The 21,530-nt window shown below is 57.6% G+C and overlaps 1 protein-coding gene across 4 annotated transcripts in view; it reads right to left on the bottom strand.

Annotated features, from left to right (window-relative positions):
• Positions 1-21,530, bottom strand: part of NTRK3 (neurotrophic receptor tyrosine kinase 3) — a 264,555-nt gene that overhangs the window by 157,179 nt on the left and 85,846 nt on the right. For all 4 annotated transcript variants that reach the window (XM_053658986.1, XM_053658987.1, XM_037145059.2 and 1 more), the window contains exons 10-12: positions 17,661-17,684; positions 16,536-16,600; positions 15,640-15,742 (exon numbers count right to left, since the gene is read on the bottom strand). In XM_053658986.1, the coding sequence (XP_053514961.1) occupies positions 15,640-15,742; positions 16,536-16,600; positions 17,661-17,684 (192 nt within the window). The remainder of the gene's footprint in view (positions 1-15,639; positions 15,743-16,535; positions 16,601-17,660; positions 17,685-21,530) is intronic.

Below are 21,530 nucleotides of genomic sequence, written 5' to 3'. Positions count from 1 at the left end.
AGGTACCCTTATTCCCATCGTGAGACCAGATCAGACGCTGCAGCCCCCACCCTCTCCTGACAGCAACAAAGGTGTCCGAGAGACCCCAGCCGGGCCTGGCCGACTGCCCACCGCACCCCCACCCGGGGACATCCGGTGCTGTTTCTAACAGCCCATCTGAACAGCCACGGTTCCTTATGTTGCAGAGACAGGGAGGGCAGCAAGGGATGAGTCAGGGAGGGGGCCGAGGCACCTCCCACCGCTGAGGTGGCTCACGTGCATTTCTCCCCGCCCCCCTTGGATTGCAGCTCCTCCGTGTGGGAGTTAGACAGGGGCCTGCTCCCCTGTGTGGGGGCGCAGGGGAGACGAGCGGGGAACAAGTCAACGAAGAGGCTCTGAGGAGCAAAAAGAACCAACCTAAGATTGGCCAGTAACTCCTGTGGCCCAGAGCAACCCCCTGGCCCCGCTTTGAGGACGGGGCAGCAGGGAGGGGGTGGGCAAGGCTTCTGCTGCCCCTCCACACCCCAACTCTGCCCCAGACCCTGGCGGGGATGGACGCACATTCTGACACTAATTGTGAAGCCCCTGTGGATTGTGAGGGAAATTCAATCCATATGTCTCTGATTCACTTATACTTAACTCATCAACATGTTGTTTTCTAAGAGCCATTTCGCGTCCAAGGGCCTTGTTTTAAGCAAGCTCTTAAAACCCTGCATTTTGGTCTATTGAAACAGGAAGTTGTACTGTGCCAAAAGAACAAGAACTTGAACCCTGCGAGGTTCAAACTGGGTTCAAAGTTCCTGCTTCCCCAGAGACCCCAACCAACTAGAAGGTGTCCGGCTTGCTGCCCCCTCAGGCCCCTGCACCACGCTGAGAGCCAGAGAGCCTAACAGCAGCCAACCCGGGCCAGGAGGAGGCAGGAGGAAGAAGCAGGGTGGGGCGGTTTTCGGGGCCAAACTCCCCTGTTCACAGCCAGGGCCGCAGAGGCCCGCGGGCTGCGGGAGGGAGAGGAAGCGGGCCAGGCGTTCCGTTCAGCTCCATTAGAAGGAGCATCTCCACTCGAAACAGAAACCTTAGGAGCGGATCCCTCTGGAAGTGACCCGGGGCCCCTGTCAGGGCACAGTCGTGGGCTTTGGCAAGGGCCCCAGACTGACAGCGAGTTTGGAAGGTCCAAACCAGCTGGACAGAAGGACGGTGCCCTCTGGTGCAGCGGAGCCAAAGGTCATCAGGGAGTCAGTAAGGGAGAGGGCTCGCTGCCCTAAACCTCGGCTCAGCCGTTACGTGCTAGCAGAGATCCAGAGACGGGTGCACCACAGGCCACCGCGAGCTCCCTTTGGCTTCTGGCCGGCCGCGTCCCATCCTCAACGGGAGGACTGCAAGCTGCCAGCGCGGGAGAGCCCCGCTGTGGGGACGCTGACATGTGCAAGCGCAGCCCAGGTCAGATAGCCTGTGTCTCAGGGGTAGACCGTCCCTGAGCGCAAGGGGAGCATTCGGCGTGAATGCTCATGTTCACTAGCTCACAGGGTCCGAAGGGCTGAAAACAACACGGTCGACGCCTCATAAAGCAGAGGCACCTTCAGGGCAGCGAAGGTGCTGCGGCTTGTCCTCCCTCTGAGAACCGGGCCTGCAGGGCCGCATCCCCAAGGACAGGAGGGGCTTTCACAGGCGGCGGCACCATGGCCAGGGCCGAGGGCGCAGCTCACTGGTGGTCTGGATCGCGAATGTCCACTTCCCTCCCCTGCCCGCACCGCTGACTCTGGGTGTGGCTGGGTGACTGGCTTGGGGAAGTGACCACAATGGGTCCTCATCCAGGCAGTACGTAGCCCGGCACATGTCTGCTTGACCTCTTGCAATTCTGCCATCTGCCCTGCACAGAAAGTGTTCTGCCCCTTCCACAGGGACCCCGAAGGGGACATGAGGGGCAGAGCAGGACCTCACCCACAGCCTGGAGCAAGAGTCGGCTGGGCTGGGCTGGAATCGGACAAACCCCAGACAACCATGGGCCTGAGAACAAGGAATAAACACTTCCTGGAATCGACCGAGTTTGGGCTGTTTGTTACCCAAAATGACGCGGCAATGGCGGACTAAGACACCTGGTTATAATCGCTAATAACCAGGCGGTAAAAGCGCAGTTGGGTCAGCTCCGCCTTCTGCACAAGACCTGCCCTGGCCCAATCTCATGCCACAAAACTGGCCCCTGTGGCAGTAAGACCATCTGTGTTGCTACAGTCTATGATGCCACTCCACAGCGGAACAAAACCTGCGTTGGTCACTAGGAGTACAGAGGTTAATTAGGACATAACCATGGCCGTGGAGGTCTGAGAAGTCCCTGATGGCAGATACAGATACACAGGACAACACTGCGGGGCAGGGATACAGACAACGACAGAACAAGCCTGCGATCCTGAAGCTCTGCAGCCTGAGACCTCTGCCTCACCGAGACGCGGGGGAGAGCGGGCGTGGGACAGGGCAACCCGGGAAGGCTACACAGACGGCACCGGCATCCGAGCCCTGAGTCCTGAGACTTAAGCAAGACTGTCCCCACCAGCCAACCCCACGTCTCCAAACTCCCGCAGCAGCTCCCGGTTCCACCTCTACCGGTGTGGCCACGGCTGCTTCCACCGTTGGTCTGTGCGTTCAAAACACTTCCCTTGAGGGCCTACTGTGTGCCAGCCCTACCCCAGTCTACATTGAGATGGGCCGCAACTCCAAAAACACACTAATTTCAAAGACTTAGTACTTTAAAAAAAAAAAAGGATGTAAAACATCTCATTAATTTTTTAAGTATGATGAAAAGACAATATTTTAGATGACAGCATTTTGCATGTACGGGGTTAAATAAAATGCTCTCTCCAGCGCGGTGCCGGTCTCACAGGCGTACACGACGTCAGAATTTATATTGGGTACCGTGAGTCTTTCCAGGTTATTGTGTGCAAATCGGACCTCAACACGTCTGTTAAAAAAAATTATCAGCGCGGAGCTGGGAGCCTTCACAAAAGTCATAAAGCTGCCTGTGCCTCAGTGTCCCCAAGTATAAACCTAGTGTAACAAAAGCACCTGCCTGGGGGCTTGCTGTGAAGACAGATGGCGAGGCACTTAACAATTTATGAGGATGACGATGATGACGACGATGACCCCAGCAAGAATAACCAGAGCAGCAACACGAGTCAATAACTTCAGAGGCACGGCAGGTTTCCTCGCGTCCCACGGGGCCCCGGCCACCTGCCACAAGAAGACGGCTCTGCGCCTTGCGCCTGGGCCCCCGAACGGGACGCACGGAGCATGGTGGTGGTGGTGATGCAGTATGAACAGTAACAACGTGGGAACAGGAGTAAGAGCATGTGGTAGTAGCAACATGAGGGGCGGGCAAAAGTAGGTTTGCAGGTGTAGTACACATAGACGACAAAACAATGAACAAGGAGTAAAACAAGAATAAACTCTGTTCCGCAGACTCAGGACCGTGAACCTGTGAACCTACTTTTGCCCTCCCCTGTGATATACATAATCTCAGCATATCTATAGTACGTGCATCAGCATACACGTCACCATAATCGTATAAAATTCTGTCATAAGAGTAAGGGACTGATGGTAACAGGACCAATCATGGCCAAAGCCACAGCCGCTGTATGTGGGCAGCCCCGGTGAGCTTGGGTTTCTCGTTCCAGGAACCGGTGGACACGGCCCCACCCCGTCTTGGAAGGCCCTGAGTAGGGTTAGCGAAGAAGGCAGGTGTCTCCCAGGGCCGGGCCCTGGCGTCCCCAGCCAGGCGGCCACACTTCTCTCCTCTCCTGCGTCTCCAGGGAGGAAACGCAGCCGGGTGTATCGCTGCCACCCAGGGCTACTCCGGGGCCCCGCGGGAACACACACAGGCTGCACTGAGCACAATGCCCACCGCGGCTGCCCAGGAAAGCTGGCTAGTTCGAGGTCCTCAGCCACCACCGTCCGCAAAGCCAGCAAAGCTGAGGCCACGTGGGCCATGGCTCTGGGCCGAGTGACCTCCCAGCTGTCCTCGGTGTCCTGTGACGGAAGGAAGATGGCTCTGGAAAGCAGCGTTTGGATCCCGCTCTTCTACCACTTCCTGGCCGCCCATCAGGAAGCCAGCTGCCCAGCCTTCCCGAGCTCAGCTCCATTACCTAAAAAATAACTTAATTACCAAGAGCCTCAAAAAATCTTATTATTTAACCCAACCACTCTGTTTCTGAAAACGCAGCCCAGGGAAGTAATCAGACACACATATGCAGATTTACACACCAAGATGTCGGGCGGCACATTTTGGAAATCGCGAACAACTGGGAATAACCAGAGTATCTAACCTACAACATCAATTGCATTATGATGCATCCAAATGACGTAATATTGTTCAACCGTTGAAAACAAGTTGTCAAAGACTAAGCACATGGCGGGAAGGTGGCGGTCTGCAGGCCCTGCGGGGGCGGGGGGGGGGGGGCGGTAGAGGCTCATCAAAGGAACAAAAATGGCCAGCACTTCTGTCTGGGAGAAAGCTGCCCTCCAGCCCGCCTCCTGTCAGCTCCTCCCCGCTGGTTCCCGGGGCCTTCTGAGCCACTGCCTCAGCTGGAGCCCGGGGGAGGGAATCCGAATGCCTTTGATGAGTGACTCTGTGCTGGGGTGGGGAAGGCAGGACCCTGCTGGTGAGTCACAGGCTGCCGGAGAAAGTCAACACAGAGGCAGCTACCACCCATCCCACGATGCAGCCCCCGGAGAAAAGAACCTGGATGTGGCCGCCTGTGCTGTGGGCTCCGGAAGTGCCGCGGAGAAAACCGCTGCCCACGCCCACTCAGGGTCTGCAAAGAGAGGTTCTCTAAGGGGCGCTCGCCGCAGACGCCTGCTCTGTTTATTCCTCGTGCTGCCAGGACCCTGCTGATGTGCTCGACCTCAGATTAACTGAATGAACAACCAGTCAGAACGAATGTTTTTAGTCTCTCAATTCGCAATGCTCTTGTTGTTCAAGAATACTGACTTCACCTTTCCAAGAATAATTATTCGAAGCTAAGAGAACAGGATTGTTTTTGTTTTGCAGCTTCACTTACAGAGAGGAGAGCAATGATGCTCATGGCGTGGCAATGATAAACTGGTGAGAAATAACCTATCATTTATCACTCCTTTATTTTTACAAGCCATTGCTTAAACGCACTGTTTTCCTGCTTCTTGCCCGGACTCTATGTGGCATCAAAAAAACATTTCGTCCCCCAGCTGGGTGTTTTTTAAGTGTTTTTATTCAATAGTAACCAATTAGAAAACAGCATTAATAAAAGTAGGTGAAGTATGAGGAACCAGGACACGACGGACACCTGGCCCCCCAACCCACTTTAGGAAGAGCCGGTGCAGACGCTGCCAGTGTCCCCGGGGCCCCAGCCTGACTGCACGCTCTCTCTCTCTTTCTCTAGAAAGTGACACTCTCCTGAAGTCTGTGTTCATTATTCCTGTTTTTCTTCACGTTTTCCCTCATGCCTGCATCCTCACACACCACAGCGCAACTTTTTGAAGGTTACATCAGTTTAATCCTCCTAAAACTTACTTTTCTAAACTGAAATATGACTTTGTTGACGTCGAGATCACCGTACGTGTCTGGAATTAACTCGCCCTTACCCAGGTGCGAGTGTGTAAAGAGACAAACGTACTTTCTGCTGTCGTTTCTATTCACGAATACGCGGAACTGCCACGCCGCAGGAAAAGACCTGGCGGAATGTTCCGGATGTGCCGTTAAGACGAAGGAAAGCGTGGGTCTCGGAACCAGCCAGGTCCCCGTTAGGCCTCGGGCGCCTGGGAGGATCCCAGAAGGACGTTCCCGCCCCTCGGACTCCAGCTCCAGCCCCGACTGCCTGCCTGTGAGCAGGACACAGCGTGTGTTTCTGGGCGTGTCCCTCCTCACGCCCACCCCCTGGAGCCTGTGGTGGGGCTGGTGTGCACGAGGCATCGGACCAGGATTCTCCCACCTCTAAAAAAAAACCAGCCGACCCCCACCGCAGGAGGGCTGTCAGATCCTACATTCGGTCCTGGTGCCTCCTCTGTGATCTGTGACCCGGAGGAAAGCCACAGGCCTGCTTTCTGCTGTGCCGCTGGCCTTGAGAGCCTGTCAGGGAGGGAGGCCGTGGTAAGGTAGGAACTGGTTTTACTCCTACAGCTCATTCTGGTCAGAGAAAAGGCCAAGGAACTCGTGGAATGGATGCCTCCAAGGCACCCTGGAAAGACCAGCAGGCCTGCTGAGAATCAGGACAGAAGAGTGATGTCTTAAAGCCCGGGAAGGAATTGGCAGGAACGTCAAATGTGTCAGTCCCGACCAGCTGGCAGAGTGCTGAGAGGGGGTTCAGTGCCCGAGGACAGGCCCAGAGTGCGGGATCCGTGAGGGGTGCCTGGCAAGAGCAGGGGGTGGAAACCGAGTCTGTGACCCGCTGGGGCAGGTAGGTGTTTCTTGGTTCTGGCCCTTGGACTCTATCTCTGAGGCTCACCTGCCAAGTAAGTGCCCCCACAGTTATGAGCAATTCCTAGCGTGCACCTTGAAACGCCACCCCCTCTCTGTCCCACTCAAGAGAACAGAGCCCAAGTTAGTGAAAGCACCATGAACCTGACCTGATTTATTTTTAAAAAGTAAATCTGTAAGAGTCAGCATTTGAACATCACTAACAAATTCCAAGCATCCCGTCTCAGCCCTACGATGCCCCACCCCCACACCCCACCTCACGTGCACAGACGCAGCAACGCCCAGAAGCAGACGACTCTGCCCCCCCCCAGGCAGCCAGCTCCCCGCCCCCCCAACCCCGTGAGACACCTCGGCAGTGTCACCTTTCCAGGGCAAGGGCACAGCTCTGCCATCAAAGCCTCTCCCTTTTTTTTTTTTCATCCTTTTACTGTGAAATGATGATAGACCCACCATAAGTTGCAAAAACGATAGAGAACAGATCCCAAAACCCATGACCCAGCTTCCTCCACTGGTGAGATCCCAAGTAAGTGCAGCGCATAATCAAACCCAGGAAACTGACTGCCACAGTCTCACTCCGGTTCCACCAGAAAGCCCAACCCCCCTTCTGCAGAGGTCACTGGTCCTGGGTCAGCGGCCCAGCATTCACGCCCTAACAGCAACTTGACTTCCTGTTGGGGGATCATCTCTCTCCCGATGTGCGTACCCAAAGGGGGGACCTTCCATAAAGAAGCCACGGTGACCTTTCTCTCCGCCTGGTCTTTCTCCAAGTCTCCGATTCTGCATCAGAGGGGAGGAAGGGGGACAACAACCACTCTTCTCTTCTCCTACCATCATGTGAATCTGAATGTATAGCAGCAGGGGATGAACAAAGAAACCGGACACTGGAAGTGGGCTGGCCCATGCACTTGGTGACAGACAATCCGCAGCCCAGGAAGACCTGGGAGCGGCGGGAACTCCCCGTGCATGAGGCGGCGTTCATGTCCCCCGCTCTCGGCGGGGCGGCTGGACCTCTACCCAGGGGGCAGGGGAACCTTCATCCCGGGCTAAAGGGAGCAAGCAGGAGCAACACGGCCTCAGCAATGAGGTGGCGGCCCAGCCGGGTGGCTCGTGGAGGATCAGGGAGAGCAGGTGCCCGCCCCAGGCCGCACAGTCATTCAGGCCGGGGCAGCAGGAGAACCGGCACCTGCTTGGCACTCGTCTGATACACCTTCCACCAGCCCTGCTGGGCTGCTACCCCTTCGGTCTGAATTTACTTCCTGTAAGACGAGAGCAGGGGCTGTACCTTTTCCTGTGGTTCGTACAGGGGTTGAGTTAAAATAGCTTCATTAAGTATTTTAAGTTCATCAAAAAGAAGGGGTCCCATGAGTAGAAACCCTTCCCACAGACACACAGGGTAGCCTTGCCTTTCTGCCTCCTGGAGACCCTAAAAACATGCCGGTGGTCACTCTCTGAGCACTGACCACGTGGGGGTCGCTGCCTTGAGTGTGTAATCTCAGCAAACGCCCTAAAAACTCTATGCGGTGGGCGCTGTCCACTCACCGTTACACAAAAGGACAACCGAGGTTCAGGGAATCCAAGCGACTCGCCCAAGACACACAGGAAGCATCGGGTCTAGCCTCCGGTTCCAGCCTCAGCCTGGAGCCCGTGCCCACGGTCACCGCGTGTGAGGCCCGTCTCCTCCGCCGGCCTATGCTGGTGTGTGCACGTGCGTGTGACTGAGGACTCTGCCGGTAAGATCACACCTTTCATCTGAGTCCATCCCAGCGTCCGCATCGCTTTCCGCTTCTGCAGGAGCTGCGTCCCTGAAGGCCTTTTCAAACGGCCCACAGTGGGCGATCGGTAATTGCCAAGCACGCAGCGGCCGCTGCTGCTGCTGCCGACAAAAACAGGTCCGCTTGGCTGCTGCCCAGCCTCGAGTACCTGATGCTTCCGGAACAAAGCCAGGCTGCAAACACGCACAGTGGGAACCGCACGCAGCCGACCCGCCAGGCAGAGCTGGCCCGAGCCTCCTTACACGCATTCGCATTTTGTGAATGAGCTTTCTGCCCCTTAGCCACGGACTCTCCGAGCAAACAAATTAACTTGTGAATTAACCAAACAAAATGGTATAACACATCCACAACAGGATAAAAAGAAAAGCAGGCAAGAAAGAGAAATAAGCTTTGCAGAGTCATGGAAAAGCTAAAGAGATGGGTCTAGTGAATGAGACAGAGAAATGTTTAAGAAATATTAAGTGAAAGAGACGGCAAAAACCGTGTGGATTGTTCAAGACTGTCTTCATTTAAACACGCACCAACTACATGTGTGGATGCAGACACTCAGGCGCAGGTCTCCAATCACACAGGTCTGCGTGTGCATAAACCCACACTTGTGCCCGTGCATTCACCTGTGATATGCTAACAGGGGTCACTGCTGAATAACAGAACTACCACTAAATTTTTTTTTAGCATTCCCTAGATTTTCTATGACACAGACATAAGCTTTCCTGGTGCTGCTACAGGATAGGCACCCTAGTTTCAAGAGCCTTTGTTCATCCAGAAAGACTCCGGAGACAGGGGCAGCTGCCCGCCCACCCCAGGACTGCATCCACTGGCTTCCTGGCCCCCTTGGGGAAGCCAGGCACCTGTCACAACCCACCGGAAAGCCCCCCCTGGCCTCCCTGGCCCAACCGTGGCCCGGCCATTTAGTTCCAAACCTTCCTGATATGGAGGAGGAAAGTGAAGCTCATAAGGTATCCAGAGCTAAATCAGAGCACAGCTGGGGCTGGAACCCAGCTTCCCAGACCACCCATGACACTTCCCAAAATAAAAATCTCCGGGGTCAGAAAACAGACTGGGGGGTCCACCACTGGAAGGGAGAGTGTCTGGCTCGCAAAGCCCAGGGTGGCTGGCAGGCAACAGGCTCCGCCCTCAGGCACAGCCAGTGAGAGATGCAGGGCCCGGGCCCGTGGAGGGAGAGGGCACATTTTGACGAGACTCCCCGGTGCTGTTCCCGCACAGGCAAGTTGGAGCAGCTCTGAGCCGACCAGCCTCCCTCCGACCCACCCGTACAGGCAGGCAGCAAGGACCCCTTCTTCCTGTGCCCACCCCACCACTTACTCTTCCCCAAGTCAGCAGAGCACTTGGAAATCCATGGCAGTGAAAAACAAAACCAAACCAAACCCACCAACAGTGCTCCCATCTCTGCTCCTCCCCTCCCCCACGGGGGCCCTTGCCGGGCCCTCGGACCTCTCTACCTGGCAAACAGCTCGAGCGGCCGCCCGTGGAAGAACAGGTGGCGGATGGGGCGAGGGCCCCAGCGAGCAGCAAGCGAGCTGGGTCACTCAATGCTGCAGGTGGACAGGGGTGGCCGCCGGCCCCTACACAGTGGGAAGGGAGAAGTGGGGTGCTCACTCACCTCACAAAAGGAGTATGTCCTAGGGGGAGGAAAAGGAACTAAAATGGAAGGGGAGAGTGGCCCTGTGCCTCCATCCTTCATCCTTAAGCCGGTGATTTCCTGGCACTAAGCAGTCGCTCATCCTTCCTGAAGCTCACGTAAGCAACAGGGACACCCTGACCAGTGTGGCTCAGAGGGTGGGTGTCATCCTCCACAGCAAAAGGCCGCAGGTTCGATTCCTGGTCAGGGCTGCAGGTTCAAGCCCTGGTCGGCGGGGCAACCTATGGATGTTCCTCTCTCACATCGATGTGTCTCTCCCTCTTTCTCCCTCCCTTCCCCCCTCTCTAAAGACAAATAAAGTCTTAGAAAGGGACAGTGATTTGTGTATCACACGTGCATGGTGACGGCCCAGTGAGAACACGCAGATAAAGGGCCAAACACAGGGCCTGACACACACGGGGGCCCACGCACACAGTGGCAGCTCTGCCCGCCACAGCTCCCTCCCTCCCAGTCCTCACCCCCCACGGGGCTGTGCCCTGCCACAGAGAGGCGGGGACGGGCACCTGGCTGCCCGCTGCAGTCACCCGGGCGGCTTTGGAAACTACCGCTATCGGAACCCGGTCCAGTGCAGGTCTGACCTCATTGTTTCCCGGAGCAGCCCGGCATTTTGGTTTGTTTGTTTGTTTGTTTGTTTGTTTGTTTTTAAACCAAGGCTGCAAACCAGCTATAACGGGACCTGGGTTTTACTCGCAGCACCTCTGAATGGAGGAAAAGTCCTAATTACTCCTCCCCTCACCAAACTCACTGATTACTACATGGCGGAGGACTAAGCTAATTGCTTTATATACATAATTTCATTTAATTCTCATAAAACCTGGCCCGGTAGGGATTATCCTTCTCATTTGTCAGCCAAGCAAACGGAAGCCCAGACTGGTTCCTGAGTCAGGTAAGTGCTGCCGCTTCCGAGCAGCAGAACCGGGACTGGATCCGGGGCCTGTCGGGCTCTGAGCTGTAGTGAGCACCGGGAACAGGGGGTGGGGGGAGGCCTTGACGGTGGGGATGCAAGGAGAAGCCCCCCGATGTACCCAATTCCATACAAGGTGGCGGGCCAAGGAGGAGACGTGAGGGGAGAGAGGGCCCAATAAACATGGCCTGAGCGTAGGGAGTTGGGTGGGAGGAGAGCTGCAAGGTGGAGGAGAACACTACCATCTCTACCTGACCGACACCAAAAGAGACTCTCCCAGGTCCCACAACCCCCGTCACCCAGGCAACACAACTTGGGGTGCTGCTGGTCAGGGAAGGAGTCCAGGTCCCAGCCCTTCAGGTGCAAAGCCCACGGTGGTCAGAACACACCCACGTACCCGTCTGCCTTAGGCGGCCTGCTGACATTCACCGTGCTGGTGAGCCAATGTGCCGGCCGAGGCCGGCACTCAGCAGACGCTCCCCCAACCCCTGGGTGAGGTGCTCGGGTGGGAAGGTGCGTGATGCCACGAAGGCCAGTCCCAGGGGTGCCCCTGCTCTGGGCAGCCAGGCAGGCGTGCTCAGGGTAGTAAAGACTGAGCTGAGGAAGACCTGGGAGCTCATGAAGGTGTATGGCACGGTGGGGGACCCTTTGCGGCAGCCCGGGCACAGGCACAGTGGACTTAGCACCAAACACTGCAGAAGCAGAGGACAGGCCCGTGGCAGGAGCAGAAATCCTGTGGCAAGGTGAGGCGGGTGCAGGGGGGTGGGTGCAGGGGGGCCAGGCCACATTAGCAGGGGCCGTTGGGTGTCGGCACTTCTCCTAAGGGCAGGGGGACGCCTGGGGTGTCTGGGTACAGAGCAGGACACAGCAAATTTCCATTGCGAAGCCACCACTGATACTCGGCGGTGTACAAACATGCCGAAAGGGCCAGAGCCAGAGGGGTGGGGGAGGTCTGGTGAGAGAGCCCTGGGGAGAAAGGAGGGCTGGGAGTAGCCAGAGACAGAGCAGGCCGGCTTCGGGCGATGATGGTGACAGGGGCAGGCCTGGGGTGAAGAGGGGACTGGAGAAGAAGAGGAAGGGTCACTAATGCAGGACTGAAATCTCTGACCTCAGCCCGCTCACTGAGACACAAACGATGGGCCGGGGGACCGCCCCCGAGCTCGGCGTGGGGCACGCTGGGTGGTGCGTGCATGGAATCGGCTGCGTCCCACCCATCTCCGCCCCCCTCTGAGCCTGACCCAAGCCTCCCACGGGAGGCGGCTACAAGCCAGGACTTCAGGAGGAATCAGGACACAGGGCCTCTGCCAGGCCGAGCCATACTGCTCCTGGGTGTTGTGTGCTTGGAGCAATGGCAGGACACGGCAGCGAGGAGAGCGGGTGCAGATTAAAGAGCCGGGACCAGGCCGCCAAAGGCCCCATTAACCTGCAGCCGGGTGTCCTCCCGAGGCTGGGTGAGTGGCCTATTAACTGATAAGGAGAAAGTGTGCAGCATCCGGCGGGGAGTTTGCCACTGGTTTGCGAGCAGGCAGAAGTCCAGGACCTCCCTGGGACGGGGACCCTCGGGGGCTCCCAGCAGCCCTGGATGATCATAGCTAGCACTGCACGGCTCTGGAGGCAGACAGACCTGGTGACACAACCAGGGTCCTTGGAGGACCGGTTAACAGGTCCCCGTGCAGAACGCCCAGCAGCAGGGGCGTTTGTGTGACAGGGAGCCGGGGCCGGGGGTTTGCAGCCACTGGCTGGCGTGCTGTTGTTTTCAGCACGTGGCTTTTCTCCCCGGTCCAAACCGTGTTTTCTGATCCCCAGGCCTTTGGATCGCTCTGCGTTGCTGCCCGTGGCTCCAGGGCCCCTCCTTGGACATCCTAACGCCTCTGGAGAGCTCATAGGAGGGAGCACACGCTGCTCGGACACATGGCCCGGGCACCACGGCCAAGGGGAAGTTCATTCCTCCGAAGGCAAGTGAGAGCCCCCAGGGTGCACAGAAGACGGTGGGTGGCTCGGGGAAAGCAGGGCTGCAGCTCGCCTGGGCGGGGCGAACAGCATGCTGGGCAGAGGGCACTGTGAGGAGGTCAAGGTCGGCGGCCCCGCCCTCCACCCAGGTTTCCAATCCGGGGGCCACGACCCAGCAGGACGGCTGGGTCAGGGAGGGTACGCGATACTGGGATGTCTGATGAATAATAAAATAAAGGAAGTGTGTGAACTTCCTAAGAGTAAAAATTAGCATAGATCTGATTCTATTTCCAAGAACCTCTTTCGCTGTCTCCTGTCCTAAAGTATTGCTCCGAGGTGTGAAACCGCAGCCAGGGCCAGCCCGCGCCCACACGCCTGGTCACACCCACGATGCGTGCAGGGCCTGTGACTGTCACACACAGTGGGGAACAGGTGGCTGAGAACACCCACACCGAGGTGTGGAAGGGCTGTCAGCCCTGTGGGGACCAGGGCCGATAACACGAATTAGGACAGCGGTGCTCCACGGTCAGAATCAAAATGGATCAGTGTGGCCATCCTTGGCCTGGCTGAACAGGATGCAGGGGTCTGCCAGAAACAGCCAGTGAGCGGGCGGCCACAGAGGAAACCACTTTGTAGCAGACGAAAGCCGGGGATCTCCCTTCAAACAGAAGAGTCGGTGCCGGAGACCAGCAGGTGCCCCGGCACCCGAGAGAGAAAGAGACACACACACAGAGCAGTCCAGCCTTCACAGGACCTGTGGGGACAGTGTGGGACGTCTAGGACTGGCCACTGCACAGCCGCAAAGCCCCCACAGAGACGGCACCATAGACACACACATACCCCGTACCCCAGAATTCTCCTCACAGGCGGAGAGGAATTCTCCTCTCCGCCACATTCCAGCACTGAGTCAGCACGCAGGCCACGCCGCGGCGCCGTCTGCAGCCAGAAACCCCAAGTCCAGAGCAGGAGGCTGTGGGCTTCTGTTAGTCTGTGTCCTGCCTGTGGACTGGCCATTGGCCGCACCTGTTTACCTCAGACTTGAGCGAATGCTAGAAGTTTTCTTAGGGTGAGGGGGGGGCTCTGCCAAGAGGGAAAAGCCCCAAAAGAGAGAATGTTCGTTAGGGGAACGCAAGGCCCCGAGGACAGCAATGCAGAATGTGAACCCAGAAACCCCTCTTGGGAGTGAGCTCAGACAGCCACCCTCCACCAGGAGTCCCAAGTGCAAGTGCAGGATCCCTACTGGGGCCAGAGGGGCCTTCTTCCCTTCTGGGCTCCATTCAGAGGAGGAGAGAAAAAGAGGAGAGGAAAGAAGACCGGACGTATCCACGCTCTCGGGCGAGGAGCGAGCGCCGAATGGCTCCTTCCCGAACAGTCACACCAGAGAGACAACAAGATACTCGAGGCCGGCGGCAGCCCCTGAGATCTTCTGGCAGGAGCCAGTCCCTCCAAATCAAGACTCTGGCAGGATTCTCCAAACCACGCAGAGGATGGTTACCATCTGTTTACGGGAAAAATGTTCACAACCCCCGGTTGTCACCAAATGGGCCACCACTTCACTGTGAGAGCTCTCAACCCGGGCTCACTCCCAGGGCAGCTGTCCCGCAGCGCCGACCGGGCCCAGCACACCTCCCGCCCCGGGGAGGGGGAGCAGGCCGGAGCTCAGGAGCCCGACCAGCAGTTCCCAACTCCCCCCCCTCCCTTTCCCAGCCTGCCGGCTTGCCTTGCAGTGACCTGTTCAGCTTCGTCAGGAGCAAAAAAGTGGGTGCGAAGAAACTCCAGCTTCTCAGAGGCCAGGCAGCCAGCACCCCGTGTTTGCTGCCTTTTAGTGCTCCTTGGGGTGTTCTGAACTTACGGGGTAGGGGGCAGCCGCCAAGCCTTCTGAGGCTCTAAGAAAAGCTGCGACCTAGTTCCATTCCAAACTCCCCACTCTGCCCCGCTGTGTGTAGCACTCAAAACATTTGCACGGGAGCTCAGGGGGCCACTGTCCCTGCGCATCTCATACACATACCCCGCTGTGGTCCCTGAGCCCCAGGGCCGGGACCCTCACCCCGGACCCCCGTTCCTGTGCAGAAGCGTGGAAGTTCACCTTTCAGGACCCCCTAACCTCCCCGGAGGCCCCGCCCTGACTCCAGCTCAGCAGTCCTGTGGCCTGTTGAACCTTTCACCAGCCCACCCTCAGTCTCCTGCCTCACATCAGCCACAAACGCAAACCCAGCTGGGAGCAGATCTTGAAATTCAAGCTTCTGAGATTCAAGGGAATGGGGACCCAGCCTCCTTTAGAGCCATTTGGTCAGACCCATCCGCAAGAACAGCAAGTGGATGCCAGTTCATCACCCCCCCACCCCCTCGGCGTAGATCCACTCCCACCCCAACGCCGGCCATGGACGGGTTGAGTGCTGTGTGTCGTGGAAGGCAGCCAGCGGACACGGCCAACGTGCTGCTCTCGGCAGCCGACCTGGGCTCTGCGTGGAGCTGCGTGCTGAGATACCACTGCGCTGGCGACTTCTCGGGGCCGGACCCCACCCTCCATCCACCCCTGCACCCGACCTTCTCATCAGAAGCCCAGGTTCGGACACAGCAAGACACACAGGTGCAGCAAGAACAGAACCACTCACTCCAGCGAGGAGCCCCTTCGTCCGTCTGTCATGAGAAGAATCTTAAGTCCTCTTCACGTGCCCTCAAATCCAACTCCCTCCCCAGATGATCCTCACCGCACCCGCCCAGCTAAGAAGTGTTTTCAGCAACACAGCATGGCCCCCAATTCGGTTCCCACAGACACCGGCCCAGGGTTCAATCCATCATCACCCACTGCAGAGGCGCGGACAAGAGGGGGCCCTCAGGGAGCCCAGGGTGGGGGTGCAAACAGCACCGCGTCATCACCAAGAGCCACGTGGCCCCCAGGGCCCCCTTGCCCGTGGAGGGCCCGCCTTACCCTTCATCCCGAACTTGGACCGTCGACCGTACTTGTTGATCATGATGAAGAGAACCACCAGCAGGACGCAGGCGAAGGCGGCGAGCCCGACGGCGATGGACACCTGCGAGGGGCCGAAAAGAGAGTCGGCGCAGGCCCTGCGTCCCTCGGGGGACCGCGCGGGCCCACGTGAGGCGGGCCCTGCAGCAGGGGCAGCGACGGCCCTCTCGGAACTCGGCCGCTGAGTGACGCCTTTAGAAGAAGTAATCGGTGAGGCCCTGGGACCACCAAGGTAACCAACTACCCGGCTGGCTCTGAGCAGGCCCAGAGCTGCAGGGCCCAGGCCCCTCTCCATGGGGCTGCCCAACAGAGGCTACAGGGGCCCGGAGAGGCTTCCTCCTCCTTTTGTTGTCCTTTTAATTAGCAAGCAAATCCTGTACAATTGCATTGGAACTCTTTACAGAATATTCTTACCCTGGAAGTTCTAGGAGACCTGGATTCCAAAAAGACCCCTCTCCTCTCCTGCCCACGAGAAACCTCAGGCTCTGACCGGTGGCAGGGTAGACGCAGGCACACGGGGCTCAGAACAGCCACCCGGGCAGATGCTCTGGGTGGCGGACTTTGCGTAAATGTGTACAGAGAACAGCCCCTCCGAATCGGGTCCTGCCAGGTTCCCAACAGAGCAGGGGTTTTCCCGAGCCCCAGGGCTTGGAGCAGACCCTCAAAGTCTACCTCCGATAAGGAACCATTCTTGTCAAACTAGGAAGGGCTCACCCCCCGCCCCTCCCGGAAGGAGCTCCCTCAACCTGGCTCTGTCTGCTGAGAATACCAGGGTTCTGAGGAAGGGCACATGGGAGAACACTAGCTGCTCAGATGAAGCCTGACCATGCCCTCCTCTTAACCAAGGAGTCACTCACCCCGAAGGTGTCTTCCTCTGGTTTGTGGGTCACAGTGATAGGCGGTGTGGGGCTCACTTCATAGACTGAAAACCAAACAGAAGAGGAGCAGGGGTTGGCTTGCTGGCCAGCAGAGGCTCCAAGCCAGCTTCCTCCCGCCGCCCCCTGAGCCTCCAGGCCCGGGAGAGCACCCCATGAAGCCAGACTCTGACTGCCTGCCCCCCACCCCGGGGACCTGCCCCTACTGGCAGCCACGTGGCCAACTGGACTCTGCTGCAGGGTCTCCCTCCGCTCCCCCATCAGGGAGGCAGATCCAGGAGGCCCGGGGCCCCCCTCCCAGCCCACGAGCATCCCCCTAACATGGATTTCCAAACACACTGGCAGCAAGCCCCTGGGCCTTGCTTCCCAGCAGGTGGGGACCCAGGTGTCACTCTGTCCTCCATCTGGAGTCACCTCCTTGGCCAGAGGCGACCCAATTCAGAGTCCCCCAGAAGAATGGCGAGTCCTCTGAGACTGAGGACAAGTAAAGAACCGCAGGTGGTGTCCACGTCGGGGCCCAACGGCACAGGGTGCCCCAAACAGGACTGTCTGCACTGGCGCCGGTCCCCTCCCATGGGGACCAGAGAAAACCCAGAGAGGTTTCCCGCAGCCCATGACTGACACACCGAATCCTTTCAGTCCCAAGTCACATGTGCACCAAGTCTCAGTGACCCTCTGAGACACACTGGCCTCTCAGGAGACCCTGTCCGTCACAGCTGTGCACCAGGTGGGGCCCGGCCACGTCTGGGGCCTCGGGGCAGGTGGGAAGCACAGCGGGGTCCGGGGCTGCAGGTTCTCTCCACAAGATCAGCCAAGATAGCCAACAAGGGTCTCTCTATGGGGCAGTGTGACCCCACATGCCCCCTTTCAACATGCTCTGGCCTTAGAAACCGCCCCCCAGGGAAACTGAGGCACGGAGCTGCTGCCCAAGAGGCATGGGCGTGGAACAGCCCGAGAAGTATCTCTACTCTCCGGTTCCCTCTCCTGGCCCTCAGCTGCCCACGGTCAGGGACAGCGGTGGACTAGGGGAGACGGCTGTCTGGGCTCAACAGTTACCGGAAGGGTCAGGACAGATCAGCTTCAAAGCAAAAAGTAGAGCAGACTTACTAGAGACGAAGTTGTCCGTGCTCTCTGCAAAAGAGACAAAGAGACAATTAACCAACATAATGCAAGACAGGAGAGGTGCACTGTGTTCCTCACAGCTAGGCCCTCGCCCACTCCCGTGACCCCGCGTGGCCCCAGCACCTGAAAACCGAACTCCTTGGCATGTCACCCTTCCCCCGCTCTCACCACCTCCTCAGGAGGGTGGTCCTCCAAATGCAGACTGAATGAGAGAAAGTTCCCAATTTCAAGAGAAGCGGCCTGGCCCACCTGGGGCCTGGGAAGCAGACTACGGGATGAGGAATTAAATCTAAGACACGATGTCTCACCGACAGTCCGCCCTCCTTTGAGTCACTAGAGTACCGGGGGTCCCGGGGGTACGTGAGACCCTGAGGAGATGCTGCAGGATGAGCCTGGACCTTCTGAGAATGCCAGCGATGACCTCAAGACAAAGTTCCTCGAACTGCTATGTACAGGTTATGCTGTAGGTCACTGGGACATGCTCGGGGCCCTTCCACAACTGACCAGACCCCAGGTGACCCCAAGTGACTTGCTGTCTGGCCTCTAGCAATGGCTCACAGAAGGGTGAAGGCTTGGCCTCACGAGACAGGGGCTGTGCTAAACTCGTCCTGTAATGTACCACCCCATCCCTCTAACCGCCCTGGGAGGCGGGTGGCATTATCCCCATTCAACGGATAAGGAGACCAGCTGACAGAGATTAAGAAACTAATGGACTCCCACTCATCTAAAAACTGGATTGGAATTCGAGTCTCAGTTCCAAGCTTCAGCGGGAAACGGAATCACTCAGAGGGTTCCCCAGTGAAAGAAATGGGGGCCCCTCGGAGAAGTACTTACTCCCTGGGCAGGGCTGAAAGAGTACAAGAGGTGCTGGAGCATTCACGGGCGCCAGAACGTGAGGCCGTGCCCACACATTAATGGGGGCGCAGAGAAAGGACGCAGTTGCCAACTCTAAGGGGTGATGAATTATACCCGCCCGAAATGTGTAGGTGGGAGCACTAACCCCCAGGACATCAGAATGTGACGGTATCTGGAAGTGGAGTCTTTAAAGGGGTGAGAGAGTTAGAAGTGAGGTTAGGAAGGCTGGTGATAATTCAATACCAGTGGTGTCCCTATAGAAAGGGGAGGTTAGGAGCCAGGCACACAGAGCAAGGACGATGTGAGGACACAGGAAGGGGACACAAGCCAAGGAGAGCAGCCTCGGGAGGAGCCAGCCCTGCTGACACCTTGACCTCAGACTTCTAACCTCCGGGTCTGTGAGAAAGTAAGTTTCTGTGGTTTTGGCCACCCGCCTCCGGCACTCTGTTCCGGTGCCCCACACGTGGGTCAGAAGCCATCGGACAAATGAAATCAATACACACGAGTCCATACCAAGGTGAGATAAATAATTGAAGAGATGAATGAGGAAGAGGAGGCAGCTCTTCCTTACAGTAGAATTCCAATGAATAAATGTAACAGAAGGAAGGAGGAGAATAGAAAAAAAAAAAAAACACCACTCAACACACGCCCCAGTAGTCATTGCTCCAAGCAAGAATCATCAATGAATGCTAAAATTAACGTGTGAAAGGGTGGTGAAAACAAGCTGTTTACAAAAGTCCCACTAACGACAAAGGGAAAACCGGTCAGCTGGCTCGGCGGGACCAAGTGATCAGGTCGGCATCACCAGGGGACTGGTGGCGAGTCAGACCCAGAGGGCGCAGCACCCTGCTGTGAAGATGTTCCCCCAAAACTCGGAAGCCACCCCAGGCAAACCCACACCGTGAGACAGCCCAGGGCACAACCAGTGAGCATTCGTCAAAAGTGTGCAGACTGTGGGAGACCAAGGAAGACTGGGGACCGTCCCAGATTTAAAGAGAACAAGGTGACAGGGCAACAGCGCAATGCAGAGTCCCAGACCGGGTGCCAGGGAAGAAAAGGGCAGCTTTGGGGTGCTGACAAAATGTAAATAAAGTCTGAGGATTCGATAATGGCTTCGCATCACTGTCAATACCTCGTGATTATGTAAGATGCTACCATTTGGGGAAGCACGGTGGAGGGTATAAGGAAGTTCTTTGTGCTATTTCGTAACTTTGGGGGGAGGTAAATGTCAAACTACTCCAAAAAAAGTTAAATATCTTTTTAAATGTTTTAAAAGAGAAACATAGATTACTGGCCCACCCACCCTACCACACACATAGTTTCTGACTCAAGGGGTCTCGGTGGGTCTGGAGAACCTGCATTTCCAATTAGCTCTCGGCTGATGTGGATATCGCTGGTCCCTTTGAGAACCACTGCACCCGCCGCACCGGGAAAGATTAGAACTCACTCACCCACCCATCCACCCATCACCCGTCCACTTAGTACGGCCACCACGAGAACCGAAGATCAATTCATTGAAAGAGCCCCAGTGTGCGGTAACAATTATAACGCAGTGGTATAATTTTAAGTAATTATAATTACAATTTATGGGCTCGATAATGATACTTATAATACATGTGGCCCAGGCCCCTGGGCGGGTGGGACGGCACACGGCCTTGGCGGTTCCGTCTGTCTGCTCTCAGAACCCTGTTCTCAACGTCAGCTCTCTGCATGTGGGGGCGGGAGGGGCCCACGTGGTAACCGCGGTGTCCCCGCGGCCTCACGGAAGGAGGGAGGAGCAGGAACCGGCCTCTAGATCCAGGGCGCGGCAGGTGTGAGGCGCACTGACGGCCTGCTCCCCTGGATAATTTACTCCCCTGGACGCTCAGCCAGTTTGTCACTCGGCATGACTGGCCTGTCTTTTCCTGGTCACTGCCTTTTCATTTTCCTCCGCTTCCTCTGGTCTCACAAAATAAGCAAGCCTTCGAGCAGGGCGGCCCTGGCAGGCCGCGGGAGGGCCTGAGGACACCACTGCAGGCGAGTCTGTCCTCCCTCCTGTGTCCCGGAGACCAAGTCCACCAAATGCCACAGCAGCCACAGGTCACAGGCATGGCTGCCTCTGAGCCCCGCAGGGGCCTTGTTAAAGCAAACGCCCCTCCCCGAGTTCCCGACTCCGCAGAGCTGGGGGTGCTCCAGAACCTGGCTTCCCCCACGGGCTGGCCTGGGGACCACCCCCAGGGAAGCGCCAGCCTGAGCAGAGGTGGCCTGGGTACAGCGGTGTCCGGAGCCAGTGAGAAGGGGCTGCTGTGTCTCCAGGGACAGAGGTCGCATCCGTGTGGCAGGGAGAGTGGGTGGAGCTGCTCCCTCCCGCAGGGAGGCGGGGCCAAGGAGAGCCTGTGCCCACCAGGCCGTCCCACTGTCCCCGGCCCTCCAGACCCCCTGTGCAAAGGGGTCCAGTACGGCCCGCCCTCCCTTCTGAGAGTCCTAGAGTTCCCACTCTCTGGGCCCTTTGGAAAAAGGGGGCTTCACCCCTTGCCCACGAGGGAGTGTAGAGTGACCACCTAACAGAACTCATTCTCTAATCACAAGAGGGAGAAAGCCCAGGTGAAGGGCCATGCCAGCCCTTGACGCCCACAAGGGCCATGCTCACACTGTGGCTGTGAGAGCACAGCATCGTGCACCCCAGGGCCGTGCTCCCACCGTGTGGTCCAGGGCTGCACCGACTCCCAAGGCGGCCCGGCGGGGCCCACCTGCAAAGTCCCCGAGACCTCTGACCTGGCACACCAGGGACGACTCCCAACGGGTGACCAGGGTCTCGGACGTCAGCAGGCCAGAGCGTCCCCTGAGCTCCATCACGCCCTGGGCTGCAGTGGCGAGGAGTAAGCTTCCCACGCAGCCTCACTTCCCCCAAGTCTTACTCTCAGAGCAGCTACTCAGACAAGAGTTTCGAGTTTGGGGGCAGGGTTTGCACTGAGATAAGCAAGGCCCGGGGCTTGCTTATGGGGGTGCTGCACGAGGGGG

This window comes from Artibeus jamaicensis, unplaced genomic scaffold (genome assembly GCF_021234435.1).
Source record: "Artibeus jamaicensis isolate MK-2021 breed Jamaican fruit bat unplaced genomic scaffold, CSHL_Jam_final scaffold_612, whole genome shotgun sequence".
In the NCBI taxonomy this organism is placed as follows: Eukaryota; Metazoa; Chordata; class Mammalia; order Chiroptera; family Phyllostomidae; genus Artibeus; species Artibeus jamaicensis.
This window is presented reverse-complemented; position numbering and strand designations above follow the sequence as displayed.